Source organism: Lucilia sericata, unplaced genomic scaffold (assembly GCF_015586225.1).
Source record: "Lucilia sericata isolate MDLA Ls3-8-SP2 unplaced genomic scaffold, ASM1558622v1 Contig000137F_arrow, whole genome shotgun sequence".
NCBI lineage: Eukaryota > Metazoa > Arthropoda > Insecta > Diptera > Calliphoridae > Lucilia > Lucilia sericata.
This window is the reverse complement of record NW_023994169.1, coordinates 68,855-91,421: the sequence shown is the minus strand read 5'-3', so window position 1 is coordinate 91,421 and position 22,567 is coordinate 68,855. Positions and strand designations below refer to the sequence as shown.

The window sequence follows — 22,567 nt, the reverse complement described above, 5'->3', positions numbered from 1 at the left end:
GGCGACGATATGTCGAACAATAATCTTATAACTTTGGGGTAATGATAACTTTGTCGTTCCTAACGATAATGCCGAATAATCAACATATTATTTATATATCAATATTCAAACTGTATACTATCTCAGCGATTTAAAATCGTAGATCGATATTTCTCACCTTTAATATCAAGCAAGCCTTATCAGCTAATAATAATAGATGAATATATTTTAAAACTACTCGTACCTATTTCTTATATTTCTTTTTAAATACACGTTGAAAAGTATTTTTTTGTACTAGTTCATCTAATAGAAAAATTGCATCTTGTTTCCATTTTTTTCCTACTTTATTTTCAATCTCAAGTAAATTTTAGAAGTAAAATAATCATTTCGAAATTTAACAACAAATTTTCTTTATTAATTAGAATTTTAGGAAGGATTGCACACAATATCAATGTATTGAAAACTCGAATATAAAATATAACTTGTGGTTTTCAAACTATTGAAAACATAACAATAATCATTCAACAATCAGCATTATGCTAACGAACACTTCATTCAGGTGGTTGTGTGGCTAAAGATCGCAATTGCTTTATTTACATTTTGAATTTCCGAGCTCGGAATATTTTTTGTTGAATATTTTCAATGCAGTTCTAAAACATTTAGGTTTATATATGAAAATAGTTCGGTAAGGGTTTCGAGCTGACCAGCAAAACTACATAAAATAATATTTGTATTTTCTAATCGTTACAAATTTAATTTAATTTTTCAAAAAGTGATATATCTTAAGAACGTGTGATAGAAAACTAACCAAAATATACATTGGTATTATTAATTAATTTAAAGATTTTTTCGCAATTTTGAACTTCTATGTCTTTATAAAACATGGTTTTGTGTGAAAATAAAATTAATATTTAAAAATATTGCTTTTGCTAAACTGTAAAACCGACGTTTTAAATTTTTAACTCATTGCCAAACTGCAGAGCCGATAAGGAAGAGAACAAAAATTTAAGTTAATCGCACATCTACTCAATTCCAAAATTAAAAAATATAAAAATATGAACCTAATACTTATAATATTTATGTAAACCTACTATACATATGTACTGTGAATCTTTCGTTTATGTTTTTTTACATTTGTATACTATATTCATTTGACACTTAAATATTTTACTATATATAGTTGTAGATATAATTATTATTTCATATGTAGGTTAAAGCATGCATAGATTTTCCTCTTTAATTTACGCTACGTCACTAATATCCCTTAGAATTCTGTCTGTCAATGAAAATATAAATATGTGCCTCAATTGCCAAAACAATTAACGCCCTTTGATAAAGTATTGAAATAGTATGAGAAAAAATAGAAAGTATTATAATATTAAATGTTTTTAAGTTATCGGCAGAAAATATATTAAAATATAGTATATATGTATATTTATTTTTAAATATAACTATGTATGTATCGTTATATATTTTAAAGGCCTTATTCATGAACAGTTTTTTTATTCTACAGTTTATTAATTGAATTTTGTATCGAATTTTAGTTTAATAAACCTTTTATGAAATACAATGTTTATGAATAAGGGGGTAAATATGTAACATTATATGCTTAAAAATCAAAATAAAATATGTGCATACGTTTTTTCAAAGATATTTTCTGTGTTCGTTACTATTTGTAAAGAATTTTAAATTTGTGAAGTACACATCATATACCTCATAGACAATTGTTAATACATCGTTTATACATGAGAAATGTCACAACTATTGTATTTTTCGGTAATTTGATTAACCAAAATTCGGCACATAATAATGAATTTTCAGATTTACAAATCCTTTAAGCCTTGAGTTCCATATTATTACACTGCAATTACACATGAAAGTATTTACTTGCAAGTATAATTTACGAAAAGTCAAATTACTTGCAAGTTGCATGAGTGTTTACACAGTTGACTTATAAGTTCATTTTCGAAGCGTAAATATATAAAAAAAACTTTATTGATGAAATTTTATGATTAACAAGTAAAAGTACTATATTCGGCTTTGCCGAATCTTATATACCCTTCACCATAGTGTATTTAATAAATATCAATTTCATAAAATTTAAATTTATTTCATTTTCCGGACGATATCATTATTATAGCAATAGCAAAACAAAATGAACAACATCAACGCTAAACGAAATAACCACACAAAAAACAAAATGCACAAGGCAGTAAAACCAACAGCATCCAAACATACGAAACTGAATACACCAAAAACAAAAACAATATACACAAGGCAATGAATAAGCAGTGTTGTTGTTGTTTTTTATATCAAAGCATGGAAAAATTTGTCTTTTTTATGAAATTTTCAGAGGTTGTCTCGGATTTTTTCTCATATCTCCGGTATTTATGGACCGATTTTGCTGATTTTAAATAGCGATCTTCTCGAAAGCATGTCTAACAGAATTATTGAAGATTCGGATCTCGCCCATATCTGGGGTCCTCTAAAAACTTATTTCAACAAACACACAGACGGACAGACTGACAGACAGACAGACGAGAATAGCTTAATCAACTCCGCTACCTATAAGGATCCAGAATATATATACTTTATGGGGTCGGAAAATTATATTATAGAAATTACAAACGGAATGACAAACCTACATATATATACCCTTCTCATGAAGGTGAAGGGTATAAAAATGGAAAAATATAAAAACAGTATTTTTCCATTTTTGTGAATACAGTGTTGCCGTGCTTCCATTACCTTAAAAATATTTTCACAAAAAAAAAAAATTATTTAAAAAACATGAAATTATTTAGTTAGGTAATTTAATTTTTTATTAAATTTAAAAACATTACAAACATCGCCTAACATTACAAATTTAATAGAGAAAGCATTTTCGGCAACACTGTCTCAGTTTACTTACAGCATGTGTCAAAAATTTACTTGCAAGAATTTTTTTTCAAATTGACCTAAAAGTACGAAACATTAGAGTGTGCTATTAAAAAAATGTGACTGTATGCAGTTTTTCGAACATGCACTTACATGTGCAAATGCCGCGTTAGAGTTAAAAAAGTTACCATTCTCGTAATCACATATTCCCGTATTCGTAAATGCTTAATAAATTTATTGATGGTTTATATTTTTATGAATGAGAGTGATATTCTCTATACGAACTAATGAAAATTGCTTGTGTAGTTTTTACATACGTATAATTTGTAGTAATTTGTATTTATTTAACGCTGTTTTATAATTTTGATATATTAAATCTTAAGCGAAAATGTATAAAAATATTAAAATTAAATGATCGTCATAAATGTTATTTGTATAGTTAGTGCTGATTATATTTTCGTTTGACACTAAAAATTTTAATGTTCTATTTACTAGCTTCTTTAAAAATTTATTTATATATTACGGATTTTATAAATTCAAAGATATGCTGATTCTAAACTCCAACGCAGAAAATTTGAGTAAAATCGAATAATCCAAACCCTAGATGCATCTGTTTATAAGTTTGCATTATTAGTTTTTGTTAATTATTACACCATCCGGCAAAAAGAGAAAAAATCGTTAGACATGAACAGGACGATATACGCCTGAAAATATAAATTTAATAGAGAAAACTGCATTTTTGTTTTACATTTCGTGATCCTGTGTCCTGTACATTTTTTAAAAAAATATTTTCAAATACATCTACACAGAGGGAAAAATAAATATACACGCCCGGTACCAAATTAACAACAAATTTTTCAATAACATCCATTGTCAAGTATATACATACATACAACAACAACATGTAATGTAGAAAACATGCAACTTTGTCAACGTTGCGACAATTCGTTGTCGCAATCTAAACTTTATGCACATCCGTTGTCTAAAGTTAACAAACGTAGTAAGCTCATAATGCGTTGCTAATAGTGAGCTTACCACGTTTGTTAACATTTAGACAACGGATGTGCATAAAGTTTAGATTGCGACAATTGCTGCAATGTTGACAAAGTTGCGTGGTCTATATTACATGTTGTTGTATATATGTACATATATACTTGACAATGGATGTTATTGAAAAATTGTGTGTCAATTTGATACCAGGCGTGTATTTTTTCCTCTGTGTATGTACTTCCAAACAATGCCAAATTTGATGTCAAAAGAACAAGAAGAGTTGGAAAATATTTTGTATTATTTTTATTTTATACTGTAAGGATAAAAATATGTTAAAAATGTCTTTTACAATTTGTATCCTTTAATATATATTTAGGTTTTCAATATTATTTTTCAGAAAAAAATTGAAGAGTATCATCATCATTTGATCCTGACAGAATAAAATAAAAATAATACAAAATATTTTACAACTCTTGATCATTTGACACCAAATTTGACATAGTAGGGTAAGCAACAGTTCACACTAATGTTAGACATTTTCTGAATATTTTTCTGCCATCGTTGTAAGATCTGACAACCGTGTATCAAAGCTTTCACGTTGTTACTCTAAACATGAGAAAACCAAGAAGATAAATTTGAATATATGTATTTGTTATATTATTTGACCAATTTTACAACATTAAATCGATTTTCGCACAAGTAGTTTTAAACACTAATAAACGATGTTTTTGGACTTTTCGAATGTACATACATACCCTACAATACGAAAAGTGCCACTTGGCACCTTTTACTAGTTATATTACCGCATATCCAACTATTTAGTTACATCTTGTAAATAAAGTATTCAAAACATTGAATGAATTGAGTGAAACGTTGACTTCATTTCAACATTGTATTTAATAATACACATTTGATAAAAAATTCAAATGAAGATTATGAAAATCAATTCTAGAAATATTATATGTTTTAAAAATTTCACTTTGATAGCTACATGTAGTGCTTAAAGTAACCGCATTGCACGTTTCCTACGAAATGTAATGCTGAAAGTGTTCGTTTGTATTTAATAAAGCAGAAAATACTAACATTGTTACAAAAATTACATGTTATTCATAAAAACAATTAGAGCTTTTTATGAACAAGTTCAGTAGCTCAGTGGTGACAGCTAGTGGGTTCATAACACTGCACGTAAAATTTCAACTTTCAAAAAGACACAGAAAAACGCCGAAACACTTTAACTTAATTTTCGGTCGTAGAATCTAGTGACATACTCCGTTTTGAAAAGTTGGGTCAAAATCGGGAGATGTTGCATTTTAAAGTTTAAACTGTTTCTGAGGTGATTTTTGATTATTTAATTTAAAAACAAAACTCATACGCATAGAAAAGTTAATAAATACATCAAACTAGAGTCCATTTGAATTACTATACATATATATTTAGTTTTTCATAATTAGATCGTATGTCTATGCTTGAAAACTTTTTTCAAAATTTAAAAAATAAAATATTACCTCATAAAAGTTTATACTTTAAAACGTAATATCTCCCGATTTTGACCCAACTTTTCAAAACGGAGTATGCCAGTAGATTCTACGACCCAAAATTAAGTTTAGGTGTCTCGGCGTTTTTCTATTTCTTTTAGACATACTTACAGTGTAATTCACTAGTCGTAGTTCTTAGTGGCTGTTGATATTGTCGTTGTCGAACTAGTTGTTACTTTTATGTTTGGAAAGAAAAAAATTGTTGACACTTTGGTTGTACCCAAGGTGAAGTCATTTCAACAGCTGATTGTTTTTTTTTTTTGTTCATGAAAATTTTTTTCGAAGCTGTTGAACTCCATATGAAAACAATTCTCTCTCAAAACCGACGCTGCACAGTGGTATAGGAAAAAAAAGAGGGAAATAATTCGGTAACTTCTAAACGGTTAATCCGATTTTAATGAAATTTGGTATGCACAAAGAGGAGGTGTTGTCGAGTTTAGGTTTTGAATTTGGACTTTATAGGCCAACCAGGGGCCCGGCGGGGGGTCCTCAAATTAGGACACCTCGGCTATGTTAAATTTTTAAAACGATCCTATTTCTTCATTTGAGTTCCGATTAAAAAAAAAATTTCGTATATAGAATCTCCTCATCGAGCACTATAAAAAATGTAGCAGTAAATTATCTCTTATAGTTTAGGAGATATTCGCATTTTAAAATTAAAATTTTAAAATTTTTACCGTCCTTTATTCGCTTAACAACAAGTTTATATATCAAGCAGTGAAAGAATTATGTAAAAATCATGACTGTGTCCAAAGTTATAGGCATTTTAATTTAAAAAATTAAAAAAAAGGCGATTTTTTGTAAGTTTTTTTGGAAAAAATTATCTTTTTCTTTTTAAGTTATCTAAAAAGTTTCTAAGAAGATGTATATAGAATTTATACTTTTTGGAAAGCTGACTTTACATAAAATACGATAAATGAAACAAAACCTAAAAATTTTTGATACCGAGGGGACCAGGTCCATCCAAAAAAACCCTATTTTTTATGGAAAATTCAATTTTGAGCAAAAATTCTCAAATCGCATAGTCGATATCAAATTATAGTGACCTGTTTTATATGACCCAATATGTTCTTAATCATTTTGTAACGGGTTTCGATAACCCCGCCCCTGGTATGGATATAATCCCATTTTTGGGATTTTTTAAAACTTTTTTGGGAATTCCGGGATTTCTAATAAGATAATTCGAAATTTTTATTTAATTTTGGATTTTGAGTAAAAAATCTACCTAACTGTAAAATTTCATCAAAAAATATTCATAAATAAAATTTTTATTGCAATTTGAAAAATTTGTATCTTCGCAAAAACTGAATAAAAAACATTTTTTAATTTTTTTCCAAAAAGTATAAATTCTATATACATCTTCTTAGAAACTTTTTAAATAACTTAAAAAGAAAAAGATACTTTTTTCCCAAAAAAATTACAAAAAATCGCCTTTTTTAATTTTTTAAATTAAAATGCCTATAACTTTGGACTCAGTCATGATTTTTACATAATTCTTTCACTGCTTGATATATAAACTTGTTGTTAAGCGAATAAAAAAAAAATGGCGAAAATCGGGAATATTTGGACCCGCTATTATCAAAAAAACTAAAGTAAGGACGGTAAAAATTTTAAAATTTTAATTTTCAAATGCGAATATCTCCTAAACTATAAGAGATAATTTACTGCTACATTTTTTATAGTGCTCGATGAGGAGATTCTATATACGAAATTTTTTTAAATCGGAACTCAAATGAAGAAATAGGATCGTTTTAAAAATTTAACATAGCCGAGGTGTCCTAATTTGAGGATCCCCCGCCGGGCCCCTGGTTGGCCTATAAGGTCCAAATTCAAAACCTAAACAACACCTCCTCTTTGTGCATACCAAATTTCATTAAAATCGGATTAACCGTTTAGAAGTTACCGAATTATTCATATATAAAAAAAATTCATGAATTCGCACCAAAATTAATTGATTTCACCTAATAATCTATACGCCTTGGTTATACCCAAGTTCAACAGAATACAAGGTAAGAACCAAAGCCAATAGACTATAAGGTAAAGTCATTTCATTTTGCCTCGAATTTAAGAAATTTTTTATAAAGTTTGACAGCGTCGGGTTTGAGAGAGAATTTTTTATATGAAGTTTGACAGCTTCTGGCTAAATTTCCATGGACAAAAAAACAATCAGCTGCTGAAATGACTTCACCTTATTAGTTTCGCCATGGTAAGAAGAGTTCTGTAACAAATAGAACATTTACAAACACAACATGCAATTTTCATTACAATTCTCTCTCAAAACCGACGCTGTCAAACTTCATATATAAAAAAATTCATGAATTCGCGCTAAAATTAAATGCCTTCACCTTATAATATATACTCCTTGGTTATACCCAAGCTCAACTGAATACAAGGTAAGAGCAGTTCTGTAACAAATAGAACATTTACAAACACAACATGCAATTGGTTGTTCGCAAGACGAATAGATTATAAGGTGAATCATTTCATTTTGCGGCGAATTCATGAAATTTTTTATATATGGAGTTTGACAGAGTCGGTTTTGAAAAAGATTTTTTATATGGAGTTTGACAGCTTCAGGCTAAATTTCAATGTACAAAAAACAATCCCAAATTTGCTTGCTGTGTATTCGTTTGTTTTATTTTTCGCTACAAACAATACAAAAACACCACTGGTAGCTAAAGGCCTAACTATAATATGCTTAAACAAACTGAAGTCAGCTTAAGCAACTGTGCGAACACATATAAAATGTATGTGACAAACTATAATGTACTTAAGAGAGTTTCGTCAAATTTTATTTGCTTAAGCAAGGAGCGATACTGACAGCACATTACGTACGGAATCAATTGTTTGTTTATTATACACAAAGAAAATAAAGAAAAAAATGGAAAACTACAAGAAAATTTATTTATTTCAATAAAATATTTTGAAATATGTATATTTTTTATTACGTGTGTCACATAAATGTGTAAATGGAGCTAAATTGTTTTGAATGCACGTAAGTACATTATAGCCACCTAAAAGTTTCCTCGGATTTCCTTAATCATTTGAGAGACTTTTCGTTCGATTTTTACATTACCTTAAGCAAGCTTATGCACATTATAGTTGGGCCTTTAATTTTTATGTCAAATGCTTTTATTTTTGCAATGAGAATTTCAAGAAACGTAAACTTAACAAAAACAACAGCTAAATTTGACATCCAAAGCAAGCAAAGCTAGCAATATAAGGCGTGTTTGCGTACTTTCCAGTAATAGAGAGTAATTTTTAATTTGCTTTCAATCAAAATAAAAAAATCTAAAAAGTACGCGAATTAATAATGCCCCTTTTACTGAAATCTCAGTCGCTAACAAATCACTAAAAAGCGAACAATTGAAAAAATTATTTTTCTTTTAAGTAAACGGGTATATTTAACAAATCAAATAATACCAATTAAAATATATTATATTTTATTTAAATAAATCCAATTAAAAAAATTCGTGTGTTATTAATTTCTATTTTTTTTAATGTCAAACTCACCAAATTTTTGTTTGGTTTGTTTACATTTTCAAACATCAACCATATGTTGTAAACATATGTTTGGAGAAATAATATACACCCTTAGTCTCTCTTTGCAAGTTTTGTAAAGTACGCGAACGGAATCCAGTAACAATTTGCACAAATTGTTACAAATTATCGAGTATGCGCACTTATATTGTGTGTTCTTTTTAGACATTTTTTAGAAACGGCATTGACATGTACAAAATAAATTAATTTTAAAGCAGTGTAAAGCAAGGCATACACGATACAACCGCTGATGCAATGAGAGAAGGTTGTTTACGAAATTGCAAAGTGTGTAGGGTTGCTATAAGAAGTTGTAAGTTAGTTGTACGACAGATCAAAATGTTTTGATATTTTTGCAAGTTCTACAAGCGGGTCGCAACGTAAAAATGGTTGTCGTACAACATTGTTCTATTTTACTATTCATTTTGTGGTGGCCGCAGAGAAAGTAACATCGTGTGTACGTAAAAAAACAATCAAAAAATGTAAAAGATTAAAAATTCAGCTGAAATGTGTAGTTTTACTTTATAAAATTAATAAATTTTTATTTATTATAAAAAAATATGAAAAATTTTACAACTAAATTGCAATTATATGCACACGCTACCACCTTCAATCAAAAATTATTTTTACAAAATGAAATTGTATTAAGAGATTGTTTTCAAAATTGTAACATTTGTGTGCAATATACGCAACTTGATTGTAAGCAAAGTTGTTTAAAAGGTCGTATCGTGTATACCTTGCATAAGGAGAACAGCTCATTATTTTTTTGACAGCATAACTTTATTTTTTGCTCAGAGCATTAGTAGACAGATAGATCCTTTCTTTCATTTGACTTTTTTGGGGTTGTCACGGAAGTGGAAATCTAACGATACATTTGGAATTGTTCTACAAACGTCAAAAAATGTGAGAATCGTAGAAAAAAAAGATCGCAATTATTTAAATCAGTGAAGGGGGAACTATGCCTTTTCTAACAATAAACATAAACTTCCACATGAAGTACTGAATTTATGAGCATATGTCGGATTCTCACAGCCAGTTGAATTACTTAAAAAAATAACTAATATAAAATATATTATTGTTTTGTTAAAATTATTTTTGTATCATACACACTCATGTATTCCAAAAAATAATGAATTTAAAAAAACAAGTCAGAGTTCTATATTCAGCTGTGCCGAATGTACTCTTCACCAAGTATATGTTTTAAAAGACTGATTTTTTTTTTTAATTTTTAAGAATTTAATTTAATTCTATAAAATTAAAATTGTTTTTATTTGTGTATTTTTCTTATAATTTTACATTTTATATCTCCAACAAAGTAATAAAACAACAATAACCAATAAATATGTACATCATTTTTAGTACAAGCCGCATTTTGAACGGACTTGTTCTTTATAGGGTCTGAAAATATATACTTATTTTTATTCCTCAAAATCGAAAATTTTATCATTTTTCGACCTTTGTGTTACGAACCAATATTATCCGAATTTAACTCTAATTGTTATGGTTTCATAGTAATCCTTTCCGCACTCGATTGAATTTATAATACAGCAAAAAAAGAAATACTCCGATTTTTACATATGTATATTCAGTTTTTGAAAAGTTGTAAATAGTTTTATAAACAGTGATGCCAACTTTTTAGTATTAAATCGCATAATACAAATAAGAAGCAATTTTTGACAAAGTAAATTATAAAACAAGATTTTTAGAAATTAATCCAAATTTACTATAATAATAAGCAACGATAGATTTTATTTTTAGAGTAAAAATATCATTATTATATAGTATTTTTTTTAAATCGTATAATAATTATACTAATTAAACTAAAAGTCAATATAATATTATATAGAAATCTATCAACTATAGTTGACTTTGTTCAAAACTTCATCTTAAAATTATGGAATACATTAGTAAAAAATAAAAAAAAATATTATTAATTTAATAGTATTATCATGTATTTCCTTGGAACTTTAGCTAATTGGGAAAACATAGATCCTCTGGGGAACTTCGGCTTCCTAAAATGCTGTTTTCCTTGAAACTTTAGCTAATTGGGAAAACTTAGATCCCTAAAGCAGTTTGTATGCTTTCGGCCGGAAACAGACACTATCTCCTCTGGGGAACTTCGGCTTCCTAAAGTGCTTTTTTTTTGCATATTAAAATTTGTGTGGCCACTGTTGTACTTATATATAAAAAATACAACTCACAAACTAAAAGAGAGTAGACAAAAACTTTTACGCCGCTAGGCTTACAATTAAAAATTTATACCAAATCATTTATGGCGACGATCAAAAAATTTACACATACAGACATTTTTTTGATTGTGTTAGTGAAAAGTTTCACACACTGGTTTGATGAAAATCAAAACAGTTTTGGTTTTTAAATTGAAGAAGAAGAAGCATAAATTCATTTTTATTTAGTTTTTCGCCGCAAGATAAATGAAATATGGATGAAAAAAAAAATTATAGTCGAATTAATTTAAAGGCACAGTACCAAATTTTACATGAAAAATACAAAGAAAATATCCAGTTTTTTAATAAAGCAATTTTTCATTTATAAAAATATAATTTCAAAAATAAATTATTGTTTTTTATAATAAAAATTTTATGTGTAACAGTGTTGACACATAACACATAAAATTTGTTCATACATTTTTTTACTACCATGCGGTAAAAAAATGATGCCGTCGCAAAATCTAAATAAAAATGAAATTTGTGTTTCTTCTTCTTCAATGGCTGCTGGGATAAATTACTAACACATAATCAAGACAATCAATCAGCTTTAAAGCTTTGTATATACGATTGTCAGATCTAAAATATTGTCAGACCTAGCAATATGCTGACAAACACTGACAATAATCAGAAAATCTGACAATACTTATATTGTAAGAAAATTATCTGACAAACATTTAATCTGACAATAGGCAAAATCTTGTCAGTTCATAATGTAGTCAGAATTTTTTTAGGGCTCAAGCAGTTTGTTAACATTTTGTCGCTTATGTTTTATTATCAAATAATGACGCCATTGTTAGATTCGAAGAATGAAACGAAGTTCGTTTACACGATTGTCAGATTTTTACCATATTGCTTTCAAATGACATTCATACACAAATTGGAAATTTACACAATTATAAGGAATTTTCTGTAAATTTTTGTGACAATATTATTATATCTGACAACCATATTGACATATTCAACAAAAACATATGTATATATGCCCTTATTCTAGTTTAGCTAAATTCAAAACAAGATAAATTAATCCAACTATTCGTGTAAAGAAATACTGATTTCTTCATTATAAAAGCGTTAAATAGGTTTAAAGTTGGTATCACTGATATTAGGTACCTTAGACATGTATGTATGCTTTTATTTTTATGTATGTGCGCTTTCTGTGTTTGTGTTTTTATTATTAATTGGTTTGTTTATTTTAAATGGCTTTCGTTATTCATCTACCTTTAGATCTTTCTATATATTAATCAATCTATTTACACTATACATATATACCTAACCATCTCTTCTTCTTGATGCGTATTACCTGTTTGTATTTATAACTAAAACTGTAACTGCTGTTATGATTTATTTATTTTTTGTAACTGTTTGTCTGTCTGTCTATTTTCTCTCTAACCTATGAATATGTTTTACTGTTGAAATCTGTACTTTTTCTTTTTCAAACTTCAATTTTCATTTTCGTTATTTAAACGTTTAGATACGTGTGGTTAACGCCTTCCGCCAGGGATTGGATGCTAGGTACGGTGACCATGCCAACACTTCATTGGCCGAAGTTTTACGCAAACAGACCTCGCTAAGTAAACGCCTTTCGGAGACTTCATCATTAGAATATGCTGATAACATACCGGATGAATTAACAATACCAGAAATAGACGTTGAACGTTTATCCTCTCACAGCCATACCGAGACCGCCGTATAAAACAAATATAACAGCAGCAGAAGCAACAATAACTAAAACCAAACCATTTTGTAATATGCTGCACGGCTATAAAATGTTACATCTGTATTCTGTACTTGTAAAAGTTAAATTATTTGCTTGTTTTAATACTGTAATGTAATATTTGCTTAAAATAATTCTTTCTTTTTAATTTATTATCAACTACAACAATAGTATAATTTAGTCTTTGTGGTAAGCGCAAAGGATTTGTTTTCATTATAATGTAAAATGGCAATTTACTGAAACGGAAAAATAAAATATACTAGTAATAAGCAAAAAAAAGCATAAAAATTTTATTAAAACAAAAATTATAATATACAAACAAATAAAGTCTGTGTCAAGATGTATTCATGCATTGCGTTGTTTCCTCTGAGACTTCCAAACGGCTGCATATAATTTTATATATGGGCAATTTCATGTCAAGTGACCCAACTCAAAACATCGATTTTTACGAAAAAAAATTTAAAAAAAAATTGGAAACAATCAAGAAATAGCTATCTGAACTCCTTTGGACAATTTTTGCTTGGACCAATAGGTGAAAAGTTACACTCATTTGAATAAAACCCTGTATGACCAAAATATCCAATTTTGACGCTCTCTAAGTCCGGCAGTTCTTGACCGATAGAGCTGAAAATTTGTGTCTGGCCTACTATCTCATAGTACTTGGTGCAAATTTGATCCAAATCGGAAGTCATCGAATTTAAGAGTTGGGTCACTTGACACGATATTCCCCATATTGCTACATGCATGAGATATAAGGATGGGGTTTTACTGGTAAACGTTCAAGCTAAAATCGAACGGCTATATTCGTAATAATTACTTATTGTAGGTTTCATAAACGTAAGAGTAAACGTGCACCACATTCTTAAAAACCATTAACCCATTCGTTCCCACTGTACTCGCTTGGGTACAAAAAAACAACCGATTTTATAATGCTAGATTATCCATATTACTGAGTTTTTTGTAAAATTTGATTTTTGGAATATTACTTTAGAATCTAAAGAGTAAATGTACCTAACTACAAAATCATAAAAATATAACGGTAAATTTTAAGTATTTTTTTTGTCAACAGAGTTTTTAAATTTTTCGATTTTTCGCACCTTTCATTTTGATGTCAAACTCTTTAATTTTGAGTTAAATGGATTAGAATTTTACTGAAAGATAAAGTAAACAGATCAGCCCATTAGAATTTTTTAAAAAAAATAATTAAAAATTAGTTTTTAAGTTTATTTTTATAAGCTAAAATATTGGTGTACTCGCTTGGGTACAATGCACAGTGGGGCAGAATCGAAACTTTTTGGAAATAAATCTGGCATTTCTAAACGGCTGATCCGATCGGTATAAAATTTGGCGTGAGCGTAGCGAGTTTACGTTTTGAAGATGAACCCTGCAGATGCCCCTGGGACGGCGCTGTGGCGGCTCAAAGTAGGGTACCTACGACATGTAAAATTTTTAAACTCGTGCCATTTTTTTGTTTTTCACCCAAATACAAAGATTTTTATATTTTCTGAAAGCGCTCGACGAGATCTTGAAAAAACATACTACTTATCTCTTATAATATCCGAGTTATAGTCATTTAAAAATTCAGTGATACAAAATTTTGGACCAAATGGACTCAATTTCAGATCAATATCATTTACAGATCCAAAAATATACGTTTTTTAATTTAAAAATTCAAAAAATTTTAGATTTTTGGCGTTTTTTTGCCAAAAATGTGTCTTAACTCTTTTATTAATAAAATAAAATTTTCTTTAAGAACATATAACAATTTTATAGTTTTCTAAAAGGTATCTTTACGCAGAACGCTTTGGCGTAAAAAACTTGTCCTATTTTTTGAAAATGTTGCCACTGCGTCCTTCCGAATATGACCTATTTTTTATCAAAACTTCAACTTTGGGCGACATGTTCTAAAATCCCAAAGCTGGGATCAGAAAACTGAAAGCAGTTTTGGAAACCTCAATATGTTTTATATTTACTCCAAAAGTATTTTCCCAGCCCTGAAAGAAATGTGGACCCTAAGGGCAAAAATGTAAAAAATCCCATTTTTGGGATTTTCATTCCTATTTTTGGGAATTGCGGGATGCCCTTTGACCTTTTCAATTTTTTTCAGCATTTTCTTATTTGAAATGACAAATTTAACCAGCGTTGAAAATTTCATTGAGTTTTGTTCATAAATAAAGATTTTGTCTTATATTACATATTTGTTAAATTTCTAAAACTATGATTTATATCGAAATTTTAATAAGGTCGCAGATAGCTACAACAATTTAGTCCATATTTATCCCTTAATATCATTTTTTAGTTAGATACGGAAATTCTCGACCCTTTACAAAAAATTTCAAGCCAATATCTCAATTGCATTCAAAAATATGTTCATTTAAACCTGTGTCCTTTAATTTCATCTTTTTCATATTTTAGTATTAAGTATGACAGAACATACATTTGGTGTTGAATAAAATATTTGGACAATTTTTAAAAATTATTTAGTTAATTATTTTATTAAAGACTATAACATTGTATATACAATAAAAAAATTATAATTTTATTATGAGCCACGCACAACAACACCTAAATCACCCCACACAAACCACCTTTCCCGCCCACCGAAATATAAAACACAATTTAATACAATATCATCAGTTAGTATAATAGCTTTTTTTATTTGAACTGTTTATCTTAAACATAATACAATTAATTCTTACAACCTACTTATATAGTTAATTCCTAACACTACTTATTTTCTATAAAATAATCTGTCATATCGGTATACATATCCAGAAGGTAATATAAGTCCTTTAAATCTTCCTTGTTTTGAGATGATAGAGTTTCATAACAAATCCATATTTTTCGCATAGTTGAAAGAACAGGATCAGAAGATAGAAGTAAACTATTAAAAATATCTTCATTCTGTGATTGCCTGGAGCATTTTCTTGAGCTGAATAGTTGAACATGCTTAAAATCTCGATTCCTCGCTTCCTGGGCTTCTTCTGTTAACTCTCCAAGTGGAAGAATATTCGATTCAATTATTATTTGACCATGACACAATACTTTGTGTACTGTTGGTGTTAGTTCCCTCCATGGATCAGTGATGCCAGGAGATTTTTTTCAGAAATCCCTACGCTTATGAGAAAAAATCCCTTTTTTCCCTACACCCACTTTTTATTTTCCCTACATTTTTCCCTACACTACTTTTTTCCATTTTTTTCAAAGTTTATCTTAAAAAAATACAAAAATAACATCAAAAACTAAAATATTAGCTCCGTTTTATAATATACATATATGTATGTATTTTTTTTTTTAATTTTTAGGAATGAAATTTCTAGAATTTAAATTTTAAATTTTTTTTTCTTTCAATTTTACATCATACAAATCTTCCAACCCTGACTCTTCAGTTAAGATTAAAAAAAAAACAATTGAAAGATTTATGGCAGTATATCGAATCGTGATAAAAATTTATTTTATGTGCCTCCAACAAAAAAATTTTCATAAAATAATTATTTTAAATAAGGTTTACTTTTGCGTTTACTTTTTGCGGTTTACTTTTATAAATTTTCAGAACATTAAATTCATTTTTTACAATCCTGAGTTACTGCATTAAGCCCCCGACTACTTTATCTATAAGGAGTCAGAATATATCGCCCTACAGGATTGGCATAATCCAAAAAGTCGTTTCAAGAAAAATGGATATGAATATTTAATTACATTTAACTATTTTTTTTAATAACTTTTAAACAAATCAAGGGGTTTTAAAAATCCAGATTCAGATAGTTGAGGTTAATATGTTTCTCATCTAAATTGAAATTAAATTTTTAGTTGTCTAATATTCACAAAAACGTGGGTTTTAGTTTTTACGTTTACAAAAAATCGATTTCACATCGAAAATAATAGACATATTTGAAATTTCATAAATCTATATGAAATATTTTAGTATGTCGCATGTTTTGAAGACCTTAGTTCAAGAAAGCCGAATTTTGGATTATGCCAGTCTTGTAGCGATATGTAGGTACATATATTGTAGAAATTACAAGCGGAATTTTTACTAACGATACACTTAAAACTGATTTCATTTTTAATTTAAAAGTTTAATATATGAAAGAGTATATTTTTAGTTGTTAAAAACTATGAAATTGAAAAATCCCTACAATTTGACAATAGTAAGAAATCTTTCCCTTTTTCCCTACACGTGAAATTTTTGAAAAAAATCCCTACAAAAAGGGAAAAATCCCTACACTTGGCATCACTGCCATGGATACAGAGATACAAGTAATTTAGAAATTTCAGATGTATATTCCCCAAATCGATTTCCATTAATTTTATGTTTACTATTCAGTGACATTAAAATAGTGTTAACTGTCGATTCCAGTTATTTTTGAAGTAATTTCAAAATCACGAAAAAACCTTCTCGCCGTATTACCGTCATTTGCACTACCGCAACTTGGAAGTGGTTTGTCGATGTTTAGTAAGATTCTCTGCCACACTTCTATATTTGAGGTCTATGTGTAAAAAGTAATCCAAAAATCGTATTCTGGCATGAAGTGGTGAAATTCCGAAAGACAGGACTTCTTCATTAATACTTCTGCTTTTGTTTATATTTGAGAATTGCGACTTTTTCTCATTACATATTGAGCATCTCCAGAAGGAAGAAGTTTCTGTTATGGCATTGCTGACCTTTCCATCAATCATTGTTAAGCTTAGCTGATATGATACGTTAATAGAGAATTCCTTTATTTTTATGTAAATGGGCTCCAGTGCATTTATTTTATCTTTTAAATATTCCACTAAATCTTTTGTTATTTTCTTTGACTCCTTTATATATTCAAATCCAATGGGTCTACAAAAATTTTTTGAACCCGGAGTTGTATTGATGCTTGACGATGATGGATTAAGGGAATATGAACGAATTCGTAATGGCACTAATGATGACATAAATACACTTTTGTAGTCTGCTAATGTCCGACTTCCACAAGCTTGTTTGTATTCTGGAAGTGCTGATAAACCGTCACATCCCCACTTACACATTAAGACAACATCACAGTTATGAATTTTCCTTAGTTGGTCTTCTGAAAAGTCTGACACAATTCTTGATGCTGTGTTTTCGAGCAAAGATGATATATCAATACAAGCTTCCACATCATTAACAGCAATAGGTGATGGTAAGATAGTTTGTTTTTTTTCCTGGATCGCCTTGTATGTCCTTTTTCATGCAGAGCTTTCCTTAATATTTGGTACTTATTTCGACTGAGACCCAGTTATAACATAAGCGCTATTGCTTCCTCTTCAGTAAAATTTGATTGTGATGTTGGAGTTGGTATACTTTCCACAATTCGCTTAAGTCGTTTTGGTGATGCATTAGGAAGAATAGTTGCAATATGTACGGCATCCATAGGTTGGTTTTCTTTTTTCAGCATTTCGTTAAATGTATCAGCAATTTCCTCATTTGAGATTGAAAAAAGTTTTTGTGTGACCCTCTTTTTTTTGACCTTGAACATAAGTCTTCGTATGACTTGCAAGGCGCTCCTGTTGATGTGTTGTAAGTTGAGATTTCCGTAGTAGTTTCCATCCAACTACGAAATTTTAATCGAATTTTCTTTTGATTTCCATCCGCAGACTTACTTTTTACATCAAAAAGTTTTCAATTTTTGATATGCCTGTTTTGTCTACTTTTCTACTATATGTAGTTTTTATATAATTTGAAATGTCTTCAATTCTTTCTGGCCCTTTTGAAGATACACTCCATAAAACGGAACACAACTCTTCGTACTTTAATGTAATCGTCATTGTAGATTTATTAAATATGGTACTTAAAATCTGAGAAGTTTACTTATATACCAATTCTTGTCATTTCCGATACAGGTATTCCAAAGTAAAAAATTACGAATTGTGTACCTATTAACATTTAGGACTATATTACTATAACCTGTAATTCAGTCATTGATATTTCTTATTAGTGAATGAATCGAAATTATCATTACCTGTATATTATATATTTTTACCTACATGATCATAAACGAAACAGAACGAAATGATCTGTCGAAAAAATTTAGGTAAAAAATGGTTATAAATTTCTGAAAATTTAAGCATAATAGGACCTTTCAATTATAAGGATAAGCAAACAAATAGAAAATAGCTAAATATAAGATTTAAATATGTTCTGTCATATTTAATACTAAAATGTGAAAAATATGAAATTAAAGGATACAGGTTTAAATGAACATATTTTTGAATGTAATTGAGATATTGGAATGAAAATCCCAAAAATGGGGTTTTTTACATTTTTGCCCATAGGGTCCACATTTCTTTCAGAGTCCATTTGTTCCTAAATTACGTCCGGTATTCAAAAAAAGGCGGACCAAGGTATGGTAAATTTTGTATCACTAAATTTTTAAGATCTCGACGAGCGCTTTCATTGTATTTGGGTGAAAAACAAAAAAATGGCACAAGTTTAAAAATTTTACATGTCGTAGGTACCCTACTTTGAGCCGCCACAGCGCCGTCCCTGGGGCATCTGCAGGGTTCATCTTCAAAACTTAAACTCGAGTACTCCTTGGCTACGCCCACGCCAAATTTTATACCGATCGGATCAGCCGTTTAGAAATGCCAGATTTATTTCCAAAAAATTTCGATTCTGCCCCACTGTGCAATGGGACTATCCATGCCTATTTTTTCATATATCTTAATTATCTTTCAATGATGTTTATGTCCTTTTTGGTAAACATTATAATAAAATAATTCACATTTAGGTTTTTTAATTATTTTTTAAAATATTGCCAAGAAATTGATGAAAAATGAATTGATAAATACACAGAAAAAACTGAAAAACGATTTCAATTACCAAAACCTCGTTTTCAATTATTTTATTTTTTGAAGTTCAACCTATAACAAAAATTGTATATTCAATTACTATTTATAATTGATTTCGTACACAAAATTTTTATTTTTTTCTATTTTTGTTGTTGCAAAGACAAAATGAATTGAACCCTTTTAAAATTTTTGATTAATCGTTTAATTGAAAATTTTTTAAAATTAATTTTTTCTGTGTAGTGTTAATTACTGGAGAATCTACCAGACAACATTTTTGGTGAATGGGAATTGTATGACAGCAGTGCCAGTAAAGAATACATCCCATTTCATGAATTTTAATTAATTTATTTTAGCACAAATAGCAATAAAGTGTCGAAAAAGTGCACTGAGTACGGTAATTCACAGAGAATTTCAATACATTTCATAATTAGTCTAATGGAAAAATTCTCAATACTAATTGATTCGACTTTTTATGTAAGAAAATACCAAAATATTAAAAAAATAATAATAAAAATTGGTTTTAAACATTTTTTTTATTTGTTTGTATTTATACCCATATTGTCCCGCTGTACCCATCCGAGTACAGCCCAAAAATCGCATTTCCAAAATTTAAAAATTTTTTGTTTTTAAATTTTATTTTAAATTAACCCACAATAAGATTCATTTTGCAACAAATAATTTAAATTAATTGATTTTAAGATGGTTGGAATCTAACGGGTTAATAAAACTGTGGTATTTATTAACAATTAAACAGGCCAACACATTTTTAACCCACAGACTAAAGTATACTTTTCTAAAAGAATTTCTCCATCACATCTGGGATTAAAAATAACATGTCCTGAAGCTTGAAAAAATAAAATTGTATGTCCTTTAACAGCGCCAAGACAACATTATTTATAAAATGAACGCCATCTGAAAGTCCAGCTTTAAAATAGAGGCTTACATCTGACTTATCGTTTTCTTCTTCTGGATATCCTCCAATAACAACAATAAATTGACAAAAAACTTAATTTTTTCGTTTTTTACTTTATATAAATTGTATATATTCCAATTTTTCACACTTTTTTCTATAAAAATACTTTTTGAACTGATTAAAATTCTGCTGTAATTGCTGATATATTTATAATCAGAACAGAAATCGTTAAATCGAATCAGAAAGTGAGTCGATTGGAACATCCTTAGCGAGGTGTGGGTCTATTATTATTCACATTTTTTCAACATTTATATTTTATAATGAAGCCAAAGATTAAAAAAAATTCACATTTTTAGGCAATTCAAACTAAACGGTTAAAACGGGAAATTATGTGTTAATTTGGCTCTTTTTTTGCTACTTTTAAAACAATAACATGCTTTTTAATCACGCCTTAACGACTGGAACGATTTTCTTTCAATTTGGAACATAGAAAGATTCAGCAAAAATAAAACGAAGTATTTCCAAAAGAATAACATTTATCACCCTTCTAAAGTAGCAATTAGTGAATTTTTACCTCCTGTGGAAGTGATGTTTAATGACATCCGAAGAAGCGAAAATAATTCTATTTATTCAATGCTGAATATATTTTTTTGTTCTTACATTCTTGTGAGATAAACAATTTTTTTTGGGCTTCTGTTTTAAATATATCTATTACCCTTATTAATGTTAATATTATTTAAAAGGAATTAGGTTAGGATGATAGGAGTATGTATACTACGTCAAATCCGAAGAAATACACCTACTGTGAGCATCAAAAGAAAGTGTACACCAATTTAAGTTCTACAAAAGTCTTTGTAATAGTACAGTTATTGATAAAAATTAAAATGTTTTATTGCAGTTTAGAATATAACTGTGAAAAAACAGCTACCCAAATTGAAACACAGGCTTAGATTATAAAAGTTTTCTAAAAATAATGCTGTTTTTACGCGTCATAAAAAAGTGTACAACGGAAGCATTGCTCTTTCGTTTTTTGAATGTATCGGGGAAATGCTTAAATTTCTTTGAAAGACGGTACGTAGGCAAGCAACCGAACGGAGTAATTATGTTATTTTGCAGCTTTATTCGGATTTTGGTAAAAATAAGTTGAAATATATAAAATTTAAATAATGTATAAATAGACTCCCCCCGTAACGTGAAATATCGTTTCCAATTTAAATAAAAAAATCAATATTTACGCGAAATGTGACGAATTGTCAAAAATAGTTAGTGAACAATTAAAAACTATTGAAAAATCGTGTATGACATCATACGGTTGGGAATATTCGTTAACCAGGACTACAAAAATGGCTTACTTACGCTAAAGAACTTAAAAAATCATGAGGACCGAAGCCCAATTCCCTGAAAATTGTTGTGGAATTATTGAAAAATATTACAGTTACACCATGACATCATACGGTTGGGAATATTCGTTAACCAGGACTACAAAAATGGCTTACTTACGCTAAAGAACTTCAAAAATCATGAGGACCGAAGCCCAATTCCCTGAAAATTGTTGTGGAATTATCGAAAAATATTACAGTTACACCAGAGAATCAAGTGGATAGCCCCACTTTGTCCCCCAATTTAGAGCCATCCTTGTAACAACGCACAGTGGTATAGGAAAAAAAAAGAGGGAAATAATTCGGTAACTTCTAAACGGTTAATCCGATTTTAATGAAATTTGGTATGCACAAAGAGGAGGTGTTGTCGAGTTTAGGTTTTGAATTTGGACCTTATAGGCCAACCAGGGGCCCGGCGGGGGGTCCTCAAATTAGGACACCTCGGCTATGTTAAATTTTTAAAACGATCCTATTTCTTCATTTGAGTTCCGATTTAAAAAAAAAAATTTTTTTTAGCAGTAAATTCTCTTTTATAGTTTAGGAGATATTCGCATTTGAAAATTAAAATTTTAAAATTTTTACCGTCCTTACTTTAGTTTTTTTTGATAATAGCGGGT

At 28.9% G+C, this 22,567-nt stretch overlaps 1 protein-coding gene across 14 annotated transcripts in view; it reads left to right on the top strand.

Annotated features, from left to right (window-relative positions):
- The window catches only part of LOC119601032 (plasma membrane calcium-transporting ATPase 1), a 554,548-nt gene that overhangs the window by 481,279 nt on the left and 50,702 nt on the right, over nt 1–22,567 (top strand). For 4 of the 14 annotated variants that reach the window (XR_005231175.1, XR_005231174.1, XM_037951703.1 and 1 more), the window contains one exon: nt 12,618–12,845. The exons of 2 other annotated variants lie outside the window; for them this stretch is intronic. Coding sequence is in view for 10 of the 12 variants with exons in the window: in XM_037951703.1 (XP_037807631.1) it covers nt 12,618–12,839 (222 nt within the window). In the remaining 2 variants the exon portion in view is untranslated. Of the gene's footprint in view, nt 1–12,617; nt 13,140–22,567 lie in introns of those variants that run through there. 8 more of the 14 variants (XM_037951699.1, XM_037951695.1, XM_037951700.1 and 5 more) reach the window with 3 other exon arrangements.